General features: G+C 35.3%; 1 protein-coding gene across 8 annotated transcripts in view; it reads right to left on the bottom strand.

Annotated features, from left to right (window-relative positions):
* The window catches only part of SEMA3A (semaphorin 3A), a 506,842-nt gene that overhangs the window by 138,099 nt on the left and 348,649 nt on the right, over positions 1-20,094 (bottom strand). For all 8 annotated transcript variants that reach the window (XM_043462900.1, XM_043462898.1, XM_043462899.1 and 5 more), the window contains 2 exons: positions 16,871-17,028; positions 9,043-9,105 (listed from right to left, as the gene is read on the bottom strand). In XM_043462900.1, coding sequence (XP_043318835.1) covers positions 9,043-9,105; positions 16,871-17,028 — 221 coding nt within the window. The remainder of the gene's footprint in view (positions 1-9,042; positions 9,106-16,870; positions 17,029-20,094) is intronic.

Below are 20,094 nucleotides of genomic sequence, written 5' to 3'. Positions count from 1 at the left end.
TGTTTTTCTTTAGGATTGACTGGTTTGATCTTCTCACAGTCCAAGAGAATCTCAAAAGTATTCTCCAGCACCACAGTTTGAAAGCATCACTTCTTCAGTGCTCAGCCTTCTTTATGGTCCAACTCACATTTGCACATGACTACCGGAAAAAACATAGATTTAACTATACTGACCTTTGTCGGCAAACTGATGTCTCTGCTTTTGAGTACACTGCCTACATTTGTCATAGCTTTCCTTGAAAGAGCAAGTGTCTTTTAATTTCATGGCTGCACTAATCATCTGCACTGATTTTGGAGCCCAAGAAAATAAAATCTGTCATTGATTCCACTTTTTCCCCTTCTACTCGCCATGAAGTGATGGGACTGGAGCTATGATCATAGTTTTTCGAATGTGGAATTATAAGCTAGCTTTTTCACTTTCAGCCAGCTTTCTCCACTTTCACTTTCATCAAGAGGCTCTTAAGTTCCTCTTCACTTTCTGCCATTAGTGTGGTATCACTGGAGCCATGAAATTAAAAGATACTTGCTCCTTGAAACAAAAGCTATGACCAACCTAGATAGCATATTAAAAACCAGAGACATTACTTTGCTGACAAAGGTCTGGCTAGTCAAAGCTATGGTTTTTCCAGTAGTCAGGTAAAGATGTGAGAGTTGGACTATAAAGAAAGCTGAGCACTGAAGAATTCATGTTTTTGAAGTGTGGTGTTGAAGAAGACTCTTGAGCGTCTCTTGCACTGCAAGGAGATCCAACCAGTCCATCCTAAATGAAATCAGTCCTGAATATTCATTGGAAGGACTGATGCTGAAGCTGAAACTCCAATAGTTTGGCCACCTGATGCAAAGTGTTGAAAAAGACCCTGATCCTGGGAAAGATTTAAGGCAGAAGGGGATGACAGAAGATGAGGTGGTTGGATGGCATCACTGACTCGATGGACATGAGTTTGAGCAAGCTCTGGGAGTTGGTGAAGGACAGGGAAGCCTGGCGTGCTGTAGTCCATGGGGTCGCAAAGAGTCAGATACGACTGAGCAACTGATCTGAACTGAACTGCTTGCATATCTGAGATTGTTGATATTTCTCCTGACAATGTGGATTCCAGCTTGTGAATCATCTAACCTGACATTTTGCAGGATGTACACTGCATATGAGTTAAATAAGCAGGGTGACAATATATAGCTTTGTAGTACCCCTTTCCAATTTGGAACTAGTCAATTGTTCCATGTCCAGTTCTAATTGTTGTTTCTTGACTGGTGTACAGATTTCTCAACAGACAGTTAAGGTGGTCTAGTAATCCCATCTCTTTAAGAATTTTCCACATTTTGCTGTAATCCACAAAGTCAAAGGCTTTAGCGTAGTCAACAAAGCAGAAGTAGATGTTTTTCTGGAATCCCCTTGCTTTTTCTATGATCCAATGAATGAGGGTAATTTGATCTCTGGTCCTCTGCCTTTTCTAAGTCCAGCTTGTACATCTGGAAGTTCTTAGTTCACATATTACTGAAGCTTAGCTTGAAGGATTTTGAGCATTACCTTGCTAGCATGTGAAATGTACACAACTGTGTAGGAGTTTGAGCATTCTGTGGCATTGACCTTTTTTAGGACTGAAATGAAAACTGATATTTTCCAATCCTGTGGCCACTGCTGACTTTTCCAAATTTGCTGATGCACTGAGTGCAGCACTTTAACAGCATCATCTTTTAGGATTTGAAACAGCTCAGCTGAAATTCCATTACCTCCTCTAGCTTTATTTGCATCAATGCTTCCTAAGGCCCACTTGATTTTACACTCCAGCATTTCTGGCTCTGGGTGAGTGACCATACCATCATGGTTATATCTAGGTCTTTACATTTTTTTGTATAGTTCTTTTGTGCATTCTTACCTGGCACTTATTAACTGAAGGGAAACTCATCTTATTCTTTAAATAATCAACCATTTATTTATTAGTTTTAATTATTTTCATGTCTGCTTAAAACTCTCAGAACATTCTACACATGGGGACATGATGCAGGCAAGAAGGCTATAATGAATTGTTCACTTCTTAAAAGTAGAGTTAAAAATGATTAAGACCATAGTTGGTACAAATGTAAGGTGGACTTAATAAAATTTGTTTTGAATATTAATCTGAGTCCAGTCCTGTTAAAAAGATGATGTAATGTTGTTCATTAGAATTTTCATGAAATTCTAGTTCTCCAAGAGTAAGGATGATAAATTATAAATTTATAAACATTTTATCAAAGAGGTAGATGGTATGAACCAGTGTCACAGTGAAACAGCAAATATAGAAATTATTTATGAATAGTTGTGGCAGAATTGTGCTGTGTCTACTTAGGTAAGCCGGAACTACATTTTTTGAAAGGAAATGCTTATCTTATAACCAAATATGAGTTACATAAATGAGCTAATAAAATAAATGTATATAGAACAATACCTAGTATATATAGTAAGCTACAATTGATATTAGCTATCATTATTACCAGTATTCTTTGAATACAGAATTTGAACTATCAGTTTACCTGATATTTACCTCCAAACAGAAATAAATGTACACACATGCATGCATATGAAAATCTATGCTTATTTCTGTGACATTTAATACAAAGTTTTTCATTTGCTTTCATAAGCATTCAGTTGTCTGTATATCTCATCTGTCATCAAATTTCATTATGGAATCATATCTACAACTAATAAACTGATCAAAGTCTTTCATGTGAGGTCATCTAGGGTGCCCACAAAAATTTATAATCAATAATATCAGGAACAGTAAAGGGTCTATGATTCCACTCTACTGAAAAGATAACAAGCTACCATGGAAGTTCTACAGATGCTGACAAAAGTTACACAGCTTCTGAATCAGAGATGAAAAACTTTATTATTCACAGGAATGGCAGTAGTCAGAGCCAGCATTTCTCATGTCAGTTCCCCAAGCTCCAGTTCCCACTGTGCAGTGAGAAGAGGGCCAAGCGACACCTGCACATGCAGTGAGGTCCATTACAGCAGAGGGACTCCTGGTTGAGGTAACCTCAACATTTTTTTTCCCATTTATTTTTATTAGTTGGAGGCTAATTACTTTACAATATTGTAGTGGTTTTTGCCATACATTGACATGAATCAGCCATGGATTTATATCTATTCCCCATCCCGATCCCCCCTCCCACCTCCCTCAACGTTTTATAGCAGGCATAAGCATGCTGGTCATTACATTTTGAGAAAGAGGTTATGTTCACTGTACTTGCAGATAAGCATAACTGCCCTTTGCTCTAAGGGATGCACTATCTCTACTTTAAGGTTATTTGAAAACTAGCCTTTTGCTTAAAAATTCTTCCATTCTTCCAATGTTCAGAAGTGAGAGAGATCCACGAAAAATGATCTCCAAGCAATTACACATCAGGGTTTTGAGACTTAGTGAAACATTATGATTTTTACAGAATTAGAAGGTAATTCTAACTATCCATTTAAAGTTTTAACATACCTTGAAGTCCCTAAAATAAAATTTAAAAAAAATGAAGTTGATGTCAACTTTGACCTTGGAAAAAGTAAGTGAAATTCAAGGACTAACTTGCATTTAGATTGTACAAAACTTAAGATGAATGTGTAGCTTCAAATTCTCAGTTGCATGCACTTGGCAAAACTTAGTGCTATTGAGGTCCTGCAATTTGAGTCATGATAAATTTGATAGACAAGCTATAATATATCATATGTTAAAAATGAATAACCACCAAGGACAAGAATATAAAAATAAGTCTCTCAAGAGTTGCAAAAATGTCCCCAAATTCAGGTGCATGATACTGAACTTTGAAATGTATCCAACAACAGTGACGTTAGGAGAATCTGTTATTTCTTTGTTCATCTCAGATGGCTGAAATTCTGGTTTCCAACGATGTTCAAAATATTTCTAATAGTCATAAGGTTGCCATTTGGTTTTACTGAAGCTTAGTACAAAGAGAGATGGTTTAGTAGGATAAACAAAGAAGATTCAGAGAGCTATTGATTCGAAACAGATTCTTTTTCCAGCTTAGCATGTATTCCTTTTTCATTTGCAAAACAGGGTCAAGGAAGTTAATCCCTCAATAGAAATGTTATTGTGAATACAAAGTGGATTTTAAGCACCAGGAAAATATCTGAAATAATAGTAAAGGCAGTTAATAGAAGTGAGAACAGAGATATCTGGATTGCATTACGTCCTTATAGAGGGTATCTGTACAATAATATTACATATATGTATTTTTTTTTCAAATTACAACTCTCAAGTGACAATAATAGAAAAGGTTCATGAACATTTCACTCCTCTAATACAGATATACAATAACAGTATAAATATTTAGAACTGACAACACCAAGAAAAGAAGGCATAGTAGTAAATATATCCTGCATATTCACTTCTGGAAAAAATATATTTAAATTAATGTTATTGTTAGAAATGCAATTAGCAGCAGCCTACGGCACGTTTATATTTCCTCCTTCTCTGTCTATCTATGTATACATGGAGAAAGAGAGAGACGGTAACTGTCTTAGGCTAGAGATTCCCTCTTAGAACAAAGTTCATTTTTTGTGATTAGCTGCTCAAATCCCAACTACTGACTTAATATATACATTCCATTGCAAAATTGAGTCGTGAGAAACAATGGTTTGTATCTTTCCAACTTCCCAGGAGAATGGAGAAAGGTTTCAACTTTCTATAAGATGCTACACTCACTGACACAGGAACTATGGAGGTTTAATCTAGTGGCATATCCTGATTTCCCAGGTGGTTGTGCCATGTAAACCACCTTAAACAGACTTAAGAATGACCTCCTTTCAAAATACATAAAATTAACCAGTGTCTTTGTCTTGCTTTTCCTATTGTAGTCTTGCATCTGAATCTAATACCAAGAAGATAGCATTTCCTCCAGGATGGTTTGTTTAAAGAAGCTTTATTTCCAGAGGACTTAGAGAAAACAGTAAAACCAGTGGGAAAAGGGTAAACTCAGGTTCTAGAAACCATGGAGAACACTCAAGAAGGTGATTACTTTATCTTTCTATAAATGTTCAGGTCAATTCCTATTTTGGTTACAATTGTATCTTGGAGTCCTAATGGCTGCAAAAATCCCTCAAGCCTCCTTCATGTGGTTTTCAGAATTACAAGAGGTCTTTAAAAGGAATTATTGTCCATCAGTCACAGCTGACTATTATTTACTCAAGATAGAGCCTAGAATTCCCTTCAAACTGTCTGTGTATCACTGCACAGGTATGGCAGTGAATGAAAATTTAAAAAAAAAAACAATATAAATGGCTAAGAAAATTTTGGTAAAGATACCGATGCTATTTTTTATGCTTATCAAGGAAGAAATGCTACAATCCCAATAAGTCAACTATTTGCTATTTTCTAAAACAATATTTAAGACAGAAATGAAAAAAATGCACCTGTATATTAAAGTCTCAAAATAATAAATGCCATGTATCCTATTTAAATATTTATGTAACTGAGTACATAAATGAGGTCACCTGCAAAGTAAAATTAAATTTTAATAAAATTCATTCCAAATGCCCATTTGGAATACAATTTGTATTTTTTAAAATACATTTGTATTTTTAATAATAGGTCAATTAAAAACAATACTAAAGGAATGAGATGGGTTACGAGAAAAATAGTATGAAATATATTTCATTATTTAAATATACTGTAGTGTTTGGTTAAGAGTGAAAGGAAAAAATACATTTTTCCTTGAACTAAAATACATGAAAATTGCTTTGTTCTCCTTCAATTGTTAAAAAAGAAAAAGAAAAATCTACAATGCCTGAGCTGATTTGATGCAGAATGTAGAGGAAAAACAAAAGCATGTGCATTTTATCAGGTTATATCAATTATCTGACTTAAGATTTGTATGACTAATACTGCCATACCAATAAACTTTAAAAAGTTTATATCTCTCAATGAATACCTAATTACCTATCTCTACCATAACGTATGAGACATAATTTATAAGTTTTTGGAATCCTTATTACAAAGTGTTATGAAATAATCAGGTGCCATTAATACCCTGTATCAGACTTCACAGACACCATATGTTTTAGCTCCTTTTAATTTACTTCTATCAAGACCATAAGCATATTCAGCAAGCCTGGAAAATACAATAAAGTTGCTTGTCTTGGAGAGGAAACCACTGAGGTCATGATTAAGGTTATTTCTTGGAATTGTGGGGATCCTGACTTTACTGCAACTGCTGATCTAACTGTGTCTGGGCTAACACCAGAATCCCTCAGTGTTTGGTACTGACTGAGGAGTAGGAGTGGGAGAGGAGGGAAGGAGATGAGAAGTTAGGGCAGGGGAGATGAGGCAAGGCCAGAGGCATGAAAGATAAGGGAAATGGACTGAGATGAATTTTGGAAACCACAGACAAAAAAGAATATCTGCTATCTTAGCAACTGAATGAGCTAATTTAATCATTGGATCAGAAACGGTCAGTACTTGGCTCAGTGCTTTTTATAAAATCCAGATAATCTGTCAGTTAAGTATGGTTATTATCTTCAAGTTTCAAATGTTACTGAATTCAGAACAGTGCCACACTACAGTGATTGTGATCATTAGCGAGGACCAAAACATATTTCTTTTAACAATGTTTTCACTTAGAAATTGTTCAAGCAAATCTATTACATACACTAATAACAGTTAATATTTGTATCATGCACTACAGTCTAGGTAATAATTTCATTTGTGATTGAGTCTTACAAAAATGTTATGAGAAGGTTATTATTATGTCCACAACAAGATCCCCTAGAGGAGAAAACGGCAACCCACTCCAGTATTCTTTGCCGGAAAAATCCCATGGACAGAGTAGCTGGGCAGGCCGCTACAGTCGGTGGGGTCACAAAACTGGCCGTGACTGAGTGCCTGAGCACACACACCGACACTCTTAAAAGACTGGAGCATCTAAGACATTTGTCAGTCTCTATTGTTCATCATCTGTGTGTTAATGCACAAATTCAAATCCATACATGCCACACAGTACCAAAAACATAAGAAGAGACACAACATTTTTTACCTCAGCTTTGAGTATTGCACTCAAAATGTTTCAAAATTTTTGAATGAGAACATTTTGAATGAATATTCTGAATCATTATATTTCCTGATTAAGAAAATGGTGGTAATGATACCCATTTGGTAAATTTTTATTAAAAAACTACACATAAAATACTATTTAAATTATCATAGTACTTGGCATGGGAGGTATTCTCAATAATTTTAAGTGCCTATGTCTTTGCCTGTTATATTTTAATAGAGAAAAAAACGTGTTTTTAAAAGTGACAACTGTATACAGGTAAAACCTCCATTTCTCTCCATTCTTAGTTATTATCACATTGCAATCCTTCAAGTTTGTTAGTGATAAATATAGCATTTCGATATTAATAAATATTTACTTATTCAGTCACATATTTTGTCCACACTTATGCAGTATTATCTTATAAATAATTTTCACAAAAACCATTAAACTCATAATTGCAAAATAGGTACTGTCCCATTTAATGGATAAGATACTATAAAGCCACTCCACCAGTTAAGGTTCTTGCTCAAGTAAAATTAATGAGTCAGTGGGAATCAACATAAAATTCTTGGCTTTTTTGAAGTCTTATTTAATTTTTCAATTTACTCCTTTTCAATCACCCTAACCTATGTATTAATTTAGGATAGTATAAAGTTTGATAGAACAGAATTTTTTGTCTACTTTCACATAATCTGAAAAATGTTTATGTTTATGAAGGTGTAATGTGGGTTACAATCTCTATATTTAAAATGGATTTTTTTTTTGGAGGGGGTAAAGTAGAAAAGGATAGCTTTATTGCTTTGCCAGGCAAAGAAGGACACAGTGAGCTCCTGTCTCAAAAACTATGTGTCCCTAAACTTAAATTTTTAAGGATAAATTTCCCACGTTTGCTCATATGTCTTAATCACGGGTGGAAGACACCTGTGCTCTGTGCGCCTTCATCTGCTTTCACTGGTAGCCAACACTGCTGCCACCCTTTCCCATGAAGTCAGATTTCATTTCAAATCATTCTAAATACATACATCTTAGGCAGCTGCTACCAATCCATCAGATTGTCCCTTGGAAATATCTATCTACCTATTTATCTATCTATATACATATATATATATATATACACACATACAAGTTGATTTATGACTTAATGCTCTTAGGATAAATTTCTTCTAAATGCTAATCCAGAGACAAAACATTTGTTTTGGATCCAAAAGTATCTGATAAAACATTAAAAAAAATCATATTTAAAATTCTGAATTCATTTTAATGCATTGATTTAAATGATTATAACTGCCTTTCATGATCTGTGCAGATACATGGCTATGCTTCAAACCTGTGGCTCAGTGACAAAGTTTACCTCAAGAAAAATGGCCTCTACCTATTAAGAGTGGTAAAATCATTGTAAGGATTGCTTACCATTCACTCATTTTTTTGTCTGGAGTACCAAAGACAATGTATATTACATGGTCATTTCTCAATTCATATTTACTTCAGGAATGAGTAAATGAAATGTAGGAAGTAAGAAGGAAAGGAAAGATGAAAGTTCTAAGGGAGAAAGGAGAAGAGAAACATAGGAAGAAAAGAAAGCAGGGGAGAGGAAAAGAAAGAAAAGAAATAGAAAGAAATGGAAAGAAGGTGTAATTTAATCACGGTGATGCAGAAGAAGAAAAATTTCAATTCATTCAAAAGGAATTAAGAAGCAGTAACATATGAAAACCAATCTGTACAAATAAGTTGATTCATTGGGTATAAGTATCTATGCTAAAAATGCATTTTGTTAATTACCTTTTGCATATATAAATCATCAAAAGGAACAGATTTTTGCTTTATTTAGATATATTGTCAATTTTACCCACTTGCTTTGCATTAAACTTTCAATGTTTTACATAAAAATGTCAAAATATTCAAACATTATGTATCATTAATTTGTTTTGAAAGTGATTAGGTCCACAAAGCATGATGTTTCATATAACAATGAGCAAAAATGACACTAGAATAATAAATTCCTAAAATAACTTACTAGATTGATACTTACCAGAATATCTTTTCCAGCCCACTTGCATTCATCTCTTCTGGTGTAAGATACTGGCCACACAATCTAAGGGCAGAGAAGAAACATTATTTTCTGCCAATTAAGTTTTCTAAGAGATCCAACATTACGGTCTGTTAGATCAAGTAGGTCAACTGAGACAAAGAAAGTTCCAGAAAGCATTATGTGGCGAGAAACTTTGAGTGCAGACTTTAAAGTGGCATCAGATAATTAGCATGAACTTAAATCATATACTCTCTGTCCACCTGAGTGGTTTTGCTGTATAAATGAAATTTGAGGAACATAAAAATTTATGTGGTCAATAGATCTAAACAGTGTGTGATGGAAAGAACTGTAAGGCAGTTTAGGAGTGGAAGATCTTGAGACCACATGAGAATCCAGTGGAGAGAGACAGAAATAGGCATAGAATGCAGCTTGCATTCTTTTCAGTGAATCAGTTTTTTCATAAAATAGTGATTTTGATTTTTAAACATCAGGTGCTCTGGATCCATTTCCATAAGTCAGATCTCAGCATGACATTCATGAATGAGCAACTGATAGGGTTAGAGAAATCCACTTTAGAAAGGAATCTTTCTTTTTTGAAAAGAAAATAGGTGAAGAGTAGCACTGCATACGTTCAGGAGATAAAGGAGGAAATGAGGAAACAGATACTCTAAAAAAAAAAAAAAAACACCCTCCTCACTGTGGGTAAAACTCAGACTAACTGGGTAATAACTTTGCATTTTCATCCCTAATATTTGTTTGTCATCTTTCCCAAGTTTCCTGTATGATTTGAATTCAGGGACACTGGTAGGTAAATCAATTCATGACTCTTGGCTTAAAGGATTATAGATGCATTTCCCTCAATAATATTAATTAAAATATCCTCATCTAAAGTTTAACATAAACTTTTCAGTTCCCCTGAGCAATTTCAATGACTCCTATCTTTTTGGGCACATCAATTTTAATTTTTTTTAACTTCTCTTTCTTGTCTGGTAACAACAGTTAATTTCAGGGGGAAAACAGTCATATATAAAAGAAAAATTCAGAGATAATGGCAGTTAGTCATTCATGTCTGCTAGAAAGCTTTTAGTCTCAAAATGAATGATTATCATTCATTTGGGAACTTCTAGATAATTCAGTATAAATGGTCATAAACTTGAGCAAAGGCTGTGATAATCTAGGGAATAAAGGCAAAATGCAATGCATTTATAAATAAGAATTTAGGACTTATTGAAATAAATTATGATGACATGGCAAGTAGATTTCAGGTACATGTCACAATGAAAAACTCTAAAGATTTTTTTATGCATTTAATTTTTTTTACCATTTTAAGCACTTAATTTATGTAATCCTTTCATTTTCATATACTTTTCATGTATGTCTGTATTCGTAAAGTACTATAACTTGCGCCATAAGTTTTATTTTTCACAAAGGAGTTTCATAATTTTTTTTACAAAGGAAGAATATAGTTACCATGATTTTAATTAACAAGCCTTACATTCTTACAATTAACATTACCCTGATTCCTGAATAAGGGCTGGCACCTCCAATCCACAGCCCTGTCTTCTCACTGAATATGGAAAAGCCAAGTGAGCTATTCTTCCTTAAAAGTTAACAATGGAGGAAGATCAAATATAAATTTTCTCTGTAACACAGAGATAATAAATAGCAGAGCTAAGATTTGACTTTCATATTCCGCTTTTCAGACAGATTGTGCAAAAATCATGTATTATTAAAATAGATACCTTTTTCAGTTCAAAAAGGCAAGTTGTTTTCTTGCAGTTTCCTAGTTTTTCATAGATGGCACTGACACAACATGGGACTCATTTTCAGATTTCTCTCATGTCATTATTAACAAAAAAGTAATCTTGCTAACATTCATGCTATATTTTCTTATAATTTAGAGGGGTGTATTCAGTTCAGTTCAGTTCAGTCACTAAGTCGTGTCCGACTCTTTGAGACCCCGTGGACTGCAGCACGCCAGGCTTCCCTGTCCATCACCAACTCCTGCAGCTTGCTCAAACTCATGCCCATTGAGTCGATGATGCCATCCAGCCAGCTCAATCTCTGTCGTCCCCTTCTCCTCCTGCCTTCAATCCCTCCCAGCATCAGGGTCTTTTCCAATGAGTCAGTGCTTCACATCAGGTGGCCAAAGGATTGGAGCTTCAGCTTCACCATCAGTCCTTCCAATGAATAGTCAGGATTGATTTCCTTTAGGACTGACTGGTTGGATCTCCTTACAGTCCAAGGGACTCTCAAGAGTCTTTTCCAACACCACATTTCAAAAGCATCAATTCTTCCACACTCAGATTTCTTTATGGCTCAATTCTCACATCCATACATGACTACTGGAAAATCCATAGCTTTGACTAGACATACATTTGTTGGCAAAGTAAGGTCTCTGCTTTTTAATATGCTGTCTAGGTTGGTCATAGCTTTTCTTCCAAGGAGCAAGTGTCTTTTAATGTCATGGCTGCAGTCACCATCTGCAGTGATTTTGGAACCCAAGAAAATAAAGTCTCTCACTTTTCCCACTGTTTTCCCATCTATTTGCCATGAAGTGATGTACCAGTTGCCATAATCTTAGTTTTTCGAATGTTGAGTTTTAAGCCAGCTTTTTTACTCTCCTCTTTCACTTTCATCAAGAGGCTCTTTAGTTCTTCATGCCTTTCTGCATAAGGGTGGCGTCATCAGCATTTCAGAGGTTATTGATATTTCTCCCAGCAATCTTGATTCCAGCTTGTGCTGCATACAGCCTGGCATTTCACATGATATACTCCGCATATAGGTTAAATAAGCAGGGTGACAATATGATGCAGACTTTACATACTCCTCTCCCAACTTGGAACCAGTTTGTTGTTCCATGTCCGGTTCTAACTGTTGCTTCTTGACCTGCATACAGATTTCTCAGGAGGCAGGTCAGGTGGTCTGGTATTCCCATCTCTTGAAGAATTTTTTCACAGTTTTTGTGATCCACACAGTCAAAGGCTTCGGGATAGTCAGTAAACTAGTAGATGTTCTTCTGGAACTCTTGTGCTTTTTCTATGATCCAACAGATAGATGTTGGCAATTTGATCTCTGGTTCCTCTGCCTTTTCTAAATGCAGCTTCAACATCTAGAATTTCACAGTTCACATACTGTTCAAGCCTGGTTTGGAGAATCTTGAGCAATACTTTGCTAGCATGTGAGATGAGTGCAATTGTGTGGTAGTTTGAGCATTCTTTGCCATTGCCTTTCTTTGGGACTGGAATGAAAACTGACCTTTCCAGTCCTGTGGCCACTGCTGAGGTTTCCAAATTTGCTGGCATATTGAGTGCAGCACTTTCGCAGCAGTATCTTTTAGGATTTGAAATAGCTCAACTGGAATTCCATTCCCTCCACTAGCTTTGTTCGTAGTGATGCTTCCTAAGGACCACTTGACTTCGCATTCCAGGATGTCTGGCTCTAGGTGAGTGATCACACCATCATGGTTATCTGGGTCATTAAGATCTTTTTTGCCTATTTCTTCTGGGTATCCTTGCCTCCTCCTCTTAATCTCTTCTGTTTCTGTTAGGTGCATACTGTTTCTGTACTTTATTGTGCCCATCTTTGCATGAAACGTTCCCTTGGTATCTCTAATGTTTTTGAAGGGATCTCTACTCTTTCCCATTCTATAGCTTTCCTATATTTCTTTCCTTTTGATCACTGAGGAAGGCTCTCTCATCTCTCCTTGCTATTCTTTGGAACTCTGCATTCAGATGGGTGTATCTTCCCTTTTCTCCTTTGCCTTTAGCTTCTCTTCTTTTCTCAGTTATTTTAAGGTCTCCTCAGACAGCCATTTTGCCTTTTTGCATTTCTTTTTCTTGGGAATGGTCTTGGTCACTTCTTCCTATACAATGTCATGAACCTCTGTTCATTGTTCTTCAGGCACTCTGTCTATCAGACCTAATCCCTTGAATCTATTTGTTACTTCCACTGTATAGTCACAAGAGATTTGATTTAGGTCAAATGAAACATTTGCTTTTCCTGTGGTTCTCCCTATTACTTCGATATAAGCTTGGGTTTTGCAATAAGGAGTTCATGGTCTGAGCCACAGTCAGCTCCTGGTCTCATTTTTGCTGACTGTATTGAGCTTCTCTATATTTGGCTGCAAAAAATATAATCTGATTTTGGTATTGACCATCTCGTGATGTTCATGTGTAGAGACGTCCCTTGTGTTGTTGGAAGAGGGTGTCTGCTATGACCAGTTCGTTCTCTTGGCAAAACTATTAACCTTTTCCCTGCCTCATTTTGTACTCCAACACCAATTTGCCTGTTACTCCAGGTATCTCTTGACTTTCTACTTTTGCATTCCAAAGGGGTGTTTAGTCTCAATTTATTACAGACCAGGCTGAACAAAAATGGCTTAAATATCTAACATGAAAAATAAATAAATTCTGGTGTAGAAAGTGCTCTTTTGGAAAGCAATTTAATGAGAATAACTGTAAGTCAATAGAACAAATATATAAATTGTCTTTCTAATAGCATTTATTTCCATGAAGGATAGTTCCTAAGTTTTGGTTAGATATATTAACCTGTTGCTATTTTCTTTTCCTTGCTCTAAAATTTCTCATTAATTTAATTGTTGTTGTTTAGTCTCTAAGTCTCTAAGTCCTGTCCAGGTCTTTTTGTGACCTCATGGATAGTATCCCACAAGGCTCCTCTGTCCTTGGGATATCCTAGGCAAGAATTATAGAGTTGACATTTCCTTCTCCAGGGGGTGTTCCCAACTCAGGGATCAAACCTGTGTCTCCTGTGTTGGCAGGTGGTTTCTTTCCCACTGAGCCACCAGGGAAGCCCATTAATTAATCTCATTAACAGTACTTACATTTCTTACCCTCATATTCAAAGTGCTTCATGATCATATTAGACTTTCCCTTCTTTATGCTCTATACATTTATCCACGGTAGCTCCTCTTACTCATTATTGAATAAGCATTTTCACCTTAAAGAGATGTAACCCTTTATCAAGGCCAAATATGTTTTTTATGGTCCACCTAAACCAGAGACTGTGTTTTTCTAACAAGGGTTGGCCTAATATTTAGCTTTAAATTCATACATCTCAACTTTAATATTATCTTGTAAGTGCCTCAAGAATTATTTGTACCCCCTACAGATTTTATACTGAGTTTATTTTATACAGATTTTATTTCTAAGTAGAGGTTTAGGAAAAAGTTATTGAATAACATTATACATAGGCTAAAAGAACATTAATAGACAAACATAAACAAGCAGAAGAAAATCCTTAAGAAAACTGCATTTATCTTATAAACAGTGTGACAATTAAAACTAAATATTTTTGAAACTGATGTTTAAAATTAGAAATATGTCACATATTACTAGAATAATGATTTGAATCAAGAGTAGGAGCTATAGTAAGAACACTATGATATTGGGCAAGTCACCGAACTTTTACTGAATCGATTTTCTAAGTATTTGCTGCAAATGATATATCCCAGGCATAAAAATGTCTCCAGAATTTTTCTCAGGTGTAGAATAGTGAATTGTTTTACATGACAATTTAGTTCTTTTCAATTTTAGAACTGAATGTATATATATATCAAATTAAGAATATCCATTCAGAAGAAACACAATCAATACATTAAACATATTTTGAAGTGACATCTGCTCATATGTTGTCTATGTAGATATATATATATATCACATATATTCATATTGATATATATGGATTTAATAGAATGATGAAAATTCTATAAACATTTAAAATGTGAACTGATATAGTCTCTATTACTAAAATATGTAGTCTTCCTAATCTTAGATTTTCCTTCATTTTATAAAGGGTGGTTTTCTTTCACTAAAGCAACAAAAACCTGCTTATTTTGTGACCTTTTCAAAAGATGTAAAATATTTTTATCATTTCAGAAAAACAAATGGATAACCCATTTCCTTAGATAATAGATAACTTTAGAGATATTGCTATCATCTGAGGAGGCTTCAAAATCAAATAGACTGAAATATTAAAAAAAAAAAAGAAAGAAAGAAACAGCCTGAAGAAATCAAGGTGATTATTAAATGCCATATTTTAATATCAAAATATATCAGTACGGGCACTGCCATTTTATGACTGTATGTCAAAAATCAGATTTCATAATTCACAGTCAGAATTTTAGGGTTTGGGAAACAAAATAAAAGTGTTAGGTTTAGTGGTATACTCTATTAGAAATAAATCAGCCCTGAAATGAAATCTTTATTGTATCCTAGGCAACACTCTTCAACCACTCCAAAAGCTTTTTACAATTCTGTTATTTTTAAAAAATTATTGCCCAGTTCACTACAGTTTATAAGACGTTGAGACACACCACTTTGAAACCCTCAGTGTTAAGAAGTAAAACTATATATGATACTGAATTGTATAAACACATGTATAAATACTGAAGTGTATGTACCCTAAAGGGGCTTCGCTGGTGGCTCACCAGTGAAGAACCCACCTGCCAATGCAGGAGATGCGGGTTGGATCCCTGGGTCAGGAAGATATCCTGACCCAGAAGGAAATGACAACCCACTCTAATATTCTTGTCTGGAAAAATCCCATGAACAGAGCAACCTGGTGGGCTATAGTCCATGGGGTCGCAAAAGAGTATGATAGGACTTAGCCACTAAACAGCAATGCACCCTAAAAGGGCTTTCTAGGTGGGTTAGTGGCGAAGACTCCACCTGCCAATGCAGGAGACTCAGGAGATAAGAGGTTGATTGCTGGGTCAGGTCAGGAAGATGCCCTGGAGTAGAAAATGACAACTCATTCCAGTATTCTTGCCTGGAAAATTCCATGAACAGAGGAGCCTAGGGGGCTGCAGTCCATGGGGTCGCAAAGAGTCAGACGTGACTGAGCGACTGAGCATGCATGTACGCATGCATCCTAAAAACCATGTTACATTCACACTCTTGGGAAAGCTTGCATAAAGATCTTTGTTTCTCAGAAAATTTAGACTGGAAATACTAACTGAAAAAATAAATGTTTGACTTAGAATACAGCATATAGACTCAGTAGCACAATTTCCACTAATTTGTCATCCCATGTTTATTTTCCAACCTATACAGTGTATTAATTAAATAAGTAATAAATACTGTAAGTATTACTAATACTTTTTATAAAGTATATTAAAAACTGATAAAAGACTAGTGTCTAAATGACCACATTTGCAAAAACTGAACACTGAAAACGAATCTTCCAGATCAGGGTTTGGCAAACTTTTTGTTTAAAGGGCCAGATAGTAAATATTCCAGGTTTTCTGATCCAGATGATTTATTTCACAGCTACTCAGCTCTGACATTGTAGAATAAAAGCAGACACAGACAATATGTAAATGAATTGAGAGTAACTGTGTCCAATTAATAATAAACTTTACAAACATGAGTGACACATCAGATGAGGTATGTATATAATGACTGATGAATTCTGCATTTTTAGGCAATATAGATAGATGCATAAATTATATATAAATATATGTACACATATACCTAGTATATGAAATCAATTATTATACATTTTTATAATGGTTTAGGTATTTAATTGTATTCAGGAAAAATGATACAACTATAGAAAAATAAGCTAAAGTTAGCATTTCTTATAATGATCACCAAAAATACTACAGTTTCCTTCTCGATGATTTTAATGGTTTACTATATATATTGATTTGTGAAAGTCAAATCAGTGCTTTAATTTTATGTGTCTGAAAGATAAAATATTAATTTGAACAAGTTTTTCAGTTGTCACATAATTAAATAGCTATAAAATTCTATATAACTTAAATTGTTTCAAAAAAATTATAGTCCATGTATCAGAATAAAGGTACCTTTTGAAAATCCTTGATGTTAACCAGGTTGAATGAAAATATATGATCCTTTGCTCCAACATACAGTCTACTCCGTTCCTCATCCAAAAGGAAGGTATGATAACTGGAGCTGTTGGCCAAGCCATTGAAAGTGATCACATTGTTGGATTCCAGCATTTCTGCAAGGTAACAAAGCAAGACATTGAGTGTTAATGTGAGGTTTGGTATGAGTAGAGATGATTGGCACATGGTAATCTGGCTACTGCCTGGTGTGTTACCAATCAGTGGTTATTCTTTGTGATATTAAAACTTCACAGGACTCTTTACATTTCCATGAAATGGAAGTTATGCTCCCATTAGTGTGCTGATTTCATGTTCAAGATGACATACTCCTACAGAACAAAGGAGAGAAACACTTTGTCCAAATGACTGGTCTGATGGAAACTCTTTGCATGTGGCAATGAACTAGAATGGTCAGCTTGTATATAAAACATCTTTAACTCTATTAAAACTTGTTTAAGTGGTTTTCACCTGCTCCAAGCCATTGCTAGAAGGATAAGCTTAAGGACCAACAGAGCAGAGGTAGTGTGGGGAAAACAAACTCCTAGGTTGTTTAAGGTCTCTGTTTAATAAAGAATTTTAGTATGTCTTTTTGATAATTAAATCACTAACTTTGTAATATTTTGTAACTGGCATGTGGATGAGTTAGTTTTTTATGAAAACACTGAATTAAATTAATTTGTTATGTGATCCCAGTTTTTTAGTTTATCGATTTCCAATTTACTTTTGCTGTGAACAGGCAAATACTGAACCTTCAGATACCTTAAGTAAGAAAAGTATTTTCAAATAGAAAGAACAGTAAATTGTCTTTGCACTAGAAAGGTAATTGCTGACCATTACCGAAGAGGTTTCTTTTATCTGCTTCAACTGAAATTATATCTGTAGTCTTTATACAAACACACCCACCACCACCGCCACTGCCGCCGCCACCACCACAATTACAAAATACAGATGTTGGGAACTCTTCAGAAATGTGTTCTGAATCAGTGATTCAGATTTTTACCATGCATGCATAGTAGAAATTTTCATAGGCACCCATACAATGTAGAATGTGCCTTCCAAGGAATGAAAGCAGAAATGAAGACCCTTCCTCTGTCCCAGACCTATCCCAGGACATTAGTCATTCAATAAGTTGCCTTATTTTATTCTTTTACTTCCTTTTCCATCTCATCAAAATAATATTTTAATAAGAGAACAAAGTTCAAACTTCTTAACTTAGCATTAAAGTTCAGATAAACACCATTTGAGTTTAAACCCAACCTCAGTACTCCTCATGTCCACTACAGGGCAGGATAACACACTCCATAGTCATCCACTTATTAGCCTTTCCTGACACCTACAGCTATATGCTACCTAGGGAAAACAGCATCACTCTTCCAAGCTAGTTCAAATGAAACCCCTAACAGATTCACACAGAATTAATTTATTTGTAATATTTTCCTTTAATTACTTATAGCCTACATCACACTGTCAATTATTACCATCATTCATATAAATGAATTACATACAGAATAAGAAAACATATTGTTAATAGCTTATCATCCACAAATCACATGTTTTTTTTAATATATTACTGGGTCAATACATATTAAATGGAATGTCTGTCTGTCTATCTATATCTACCTACCTAACTACCCATCTTACACGCAAAACTGTAGTAATTGTTAATAAATTGCTAAAAGATGCTTTTCAAATTTCTTCATGAGAAACAGTACACTACTGGATTTATCTTATTTCACCCTCAACTTATGACCAAAAAGAAAAAAGGAAGGAAAGAAGAATAGAAGGCAGGAGGACAAAAAGACACAGATCAAGGGAAAGAGTTTCATTCATGTGAAGCATACCTGAAATAAATGAGTGCTATTAGTCTCCAAAGAGAAAGAACAGAGAATCCACCATACGGTATATGAATGTAAATGCCATTCCTCTCACCAATGATTGTAAAGGATCAATGCTACAGAGTCAATGTAAGACTGAAATTTCAGGCACTCGGAGCTGTGTGAGGATGGAAAGGCCTATACCAGAGACTGGGCTGTATCACTGGACGTGCTCGGGCACTGACTGGAGCTCTGGTTATCAAACAGAGTAGATGACCTTCACTCTTCTTTCCAATTCTAAACTCTAATTCTACCCAAGCACCAGAGAGACCAAACTATAGGTAGCTAGGCAAACTAAAAAAAAATTGTAAAAACCCGCTGAGTCTAAATCAAGACAATTACATAGATATTAATCATCAAGAGGGTCATTTAAGAGACTGATTGATTTTTAACTGGACATGCACAGAAACCATGTGAGAGGCCTTTAAACGTGAAGTGGAAAAGTAGCAGGAAGACAACTACTATAGCTACAGAATATGGAGTCGTAGCTACAGGTGAAAACACAAGCACTACCATAGTACTTACAGGGTGAGTAAACTCAGATGAGTTCCTTACATTAGTCAGGCCTCAGGTTTTATAAAAAGGGGTTAATAATGAATCTCCCAAGAGTTATTACGAAGGTGAAATTAAATAATTCATAAAAATTACTAGATTAGTTTGCATAGAAAACACTCAGTTAAAGAATACCTGTTTGTAGAAGGAGAGGTTAAATATTCATAGTTTGATCTTCTTGACTACAAGTAGGAAATCAGGGAAGATGGAGCTGACTGAAAGAAATACTTTTCCACTATCTTATCAAGTGTACCAACTTGTTAGCGTCAGTAATTGTGTATGGTTAAGGGATAAATAAGAACAGCGTTAACTCCTTGGTTTACATTGGTTTTTGTTTGCCAATTTCTGTATGTTGGCTGCACTTTAAATAATAAAAATAATGACTTTATCATTTATTGTTGTTGTTCAGCCGCTCTGTCATGTCCCACACTTTGTGACCCCATGGGCTCCCACATGGCAGGCTTCCCTGTCCTTCACAGGCTCCCAGAGCCGCTCAAACCCAAGTCTATTGAGGCGGTGATGCCATCCAATCATCTCATTCTCTGTCATCCCCTTCTCCTCCTGCCTTCAATATTTCCCAGCATCAGGGTCTTTTCTAATGAGTCAGCTCCTCATACCAGCTGACTAGAAAATACTGGAGTACTAGACCCTCAACTTCAGCATCAGTCATTCCAATGAATACTCAGGACTGATTTCCTTTAGGATTGACTAGTTTGATCGCCTTGCAGTCCAAGGGACTCTCAAGAGTCTTCACCA

This window comes from Cervus canadensis, chromosome 3, assembly GCF_019320065.1.
Source record: "Cervus canadensis isolate Bull #8, Minnesota chromosome 3, ASM1932006v1, whole genome shotgun sequence".
In the NCBI taxonomy this organism is placed as follows: Eukaryota; Metazoa; Chordata; class Mammalia; order Artiodactyla; family Cervidae; genus Cervus; species Cervus canadensis.
This window is presented reverse-complemented; position numbering and strand designations above follow the sequence as displayed.